This window comes from Leiobunum rupestre, chromosome 2 (assembly GCF_980474605.1).
Source record: "Leiobunum rupestre chromosome 2, qqLeiRupe1.1.hap1, whole genome shotgun sequence".
NCBI classification, from domain to species: Eukaryota; Metazoa; Arthropoda; class Arachnida; order Opiliones; family Sclerosomatidae; genus Leiobunum; species Leiobunum rupestre.
In genome coordinates, this window is record NC_143385.1 from 24,051,012 (window position 1) to 24,053,424 (window position 2,413).

The 2,413-nt window shown below is 44.6% G+C and overlaps 1 protein-coding gene across 1 annotated transcript; it reads left to right on the top strand.

The window, feature by feature from the left end:
• Positions 1-1,451: 1,451 nt before the first annotated feature.
• On the top strand, positions 1,452-1,964 carry LOC149956607 (uncharacterized). The gene has a single exon (XM_090166886.1). It carries the CDS (start codon positions 1,452-1,454, stop codon positions 1,962-1,964), a length of 513 nt encoding a protein of 170 aa, XP_090023012.1.
• The last annotated feature ends 449 nt before the right edge of the window (positions 1,965-2,413 follow it).

Below are 2,413 nucleotides of genomic sequence, written 5' to 3' on the forward strand. Positions count from 1 at the left end.
GTTTACACTATAGTCCTTGGATAAATTAAAAGTTAAGCAGACGATTTTGAATTTACTTGTATCTTCTCTTTTCATGCACGGGGCCTATAGACGCCGTGCGTAGAAAAACAGGAATAAGAGTCGGCGCCTACTGTCCGTGTTTTAAAACAAGTGTGTTAGCCATACTGAAACGAATCTAGGTGGCGCCAGCGACGCAGAAGCTTTTGCTTAGCTTCTGCTAAGTGGGATCACCGTGTATCAAACGTCTGTTAAGCCCCCTGTTCTCGTAGCTTTGACTTCATTACGTATTTGTATCCTCTACATGTCGTGGATGGCCGCCGAAAGGGGGCATAACGAAAGTTTTCAGTAGCTAATGGGGATAAAACAAAAGTATGAAATTACAATTCGCTACCGAAATTAGACTAGGTGGCGCAGCGACGCTCAAGCTTTAGCGTCTGCTAAGAGGATATATATAAACAATTTGATGTTACGCTTAGTGTACCAATTGGCACTATAAATTTAAAGTGTTCGAAAAGAGATTATGTGGTGTACCAAATTTTACAACGTGGTGTCCTCAAAGTGATAATTTAGTGTACCAAACCATTGATACTAGTGTTCTAAATGTGTTATGCGTTCTTTAAGGGCACCCTGATCACTGTAAGATCACTGATAGGTGAAACGAGATCACTTATATAAGCGATATTTTCAAAAGAGTGAACACTCAGAGATCGTAAAAGCACACATGGGATCACTTTGTAGAACATATACAGATCACATGTATGTGCTACCAATGTGTACAATAGTGATCTTAAGGTGAACGATTTATTTGCAGTGTAAATTATCTGGGCTTCATAGTATCAGAAGATGGAATTGAAACTAATCCGGAAAAAGTATCCGCTATACGTCATTTTCCAATACCAACCCATTTGACATCACTAGCTACTAGCGGTAGTCATCGCCGTTAAGAAATTTCGAGCTTATTTGGATGGTCAAACGTTCACACTAAGAACCCAGTGCCCCTGCCAGCAGTAGGCACAAGTAGGCACGTGCCTATGTTCAAAAATTTTAGGCCTATTTTAGGGGCCTCTAAAAGTTTAAAAAAATTGCCTCTGGGGCCTCCAAATGTGATTTTTAAATTTTATTTATTTTTAAAAATTGGTCATCTAGCCCCTAAAAAAAGAACTCCCATTCAATTCCAATTTCCAAGAGTCCTAAATGGCCCTAACAAAACGTTCTCTTTTGAACCACCTATACTGGAAATCAATATTACTTGAGTACACAACAACAGCAGTACCGCCCGCACCATCATTTGGTCAGCACTTTCCGTCAAGGTCCAGAACATGATTGCAGACTGTGAGACGCCTAAAGAGATGTGGGATAAGCTCCTCGGGATTTTCGAACAGAAGTCGTCAAATCGGTTGCGAAAGCTCCTTGCACAGTTAATGCGAGCTACAAAATCGCCAGATGTCGACATGGCAACCCATCTCGCCCAATTACGTTCCTTATGGGCTGACGTACTGACCACCGCTAAAAGAGAGAAGGATATCTCTTTTGATGACTGCATCCTGGTTGCTTGCATTTTCGAATCCTTGCCGAATGATGAATATCGAGAATTCAGTATGCTCTGGGACACGTCGCTTCCCCAAGAAAAGCAAACTGTCGATGAACTGCAACGACTACTGATCGGCCGTGCGACCCGAGACGGAGATGCTTTCACGGAATCAATCGGGCCGGTAACTAGACGAGAAGGCAACAGTAGCATTCAATCCTCGTCAAGGCAGAGTTCCCGAAAGCAACGCCCTAGGTGTTCCTACTGCAAACGATATGGGCATCTGACCCAAGACTGCAGAAACGCTAAAAGAACGTCTATAAGCAAAGGCACCGACGATGAAATCCCGACCGATCTCCTCGCTGCGAACAGCTTCATGACTGGTTCATCTGCAAAGGGCTCTGGTATTTTGACTCCGGCACCACTCAGCACGTGACGAACGACGCCTCGAATTTCACCAGTTTTCGCACATTCGACAGTCCGGCCACGTTACTACAAGTCGGAAATAAAGCTCGAATGACTGCAGATGGAGAAGGGGACATTAAAGTCCGCGTCAAAATCGGCAAGGCAGTTGAACACATAGTCATTCACAATGTCTGGTACATTAGAGACTTCGCCTGCAATGTTCTCTCCCCCAGGAGCGCCATGAAGCGAAACCCAAAGTTGGAGTTTCTAGCTACGGCAACGGCCTGTGGACTGTACGAGAAGTATAACGGCAAACGTCGACTACGTCTTCGAGGAAAAGTCGAGTCTCTATACCGTGTGGATATGCAGGTGGTCCGGCCTTCAAACCATGTCCATCTTGCCACCGTTTCAAAGAATTGGGGTGGCGGAGTAAAAGTGGGGTGGCGGAGTAAAAGTGGGGTGGCGGAGTGGTTAGCACTT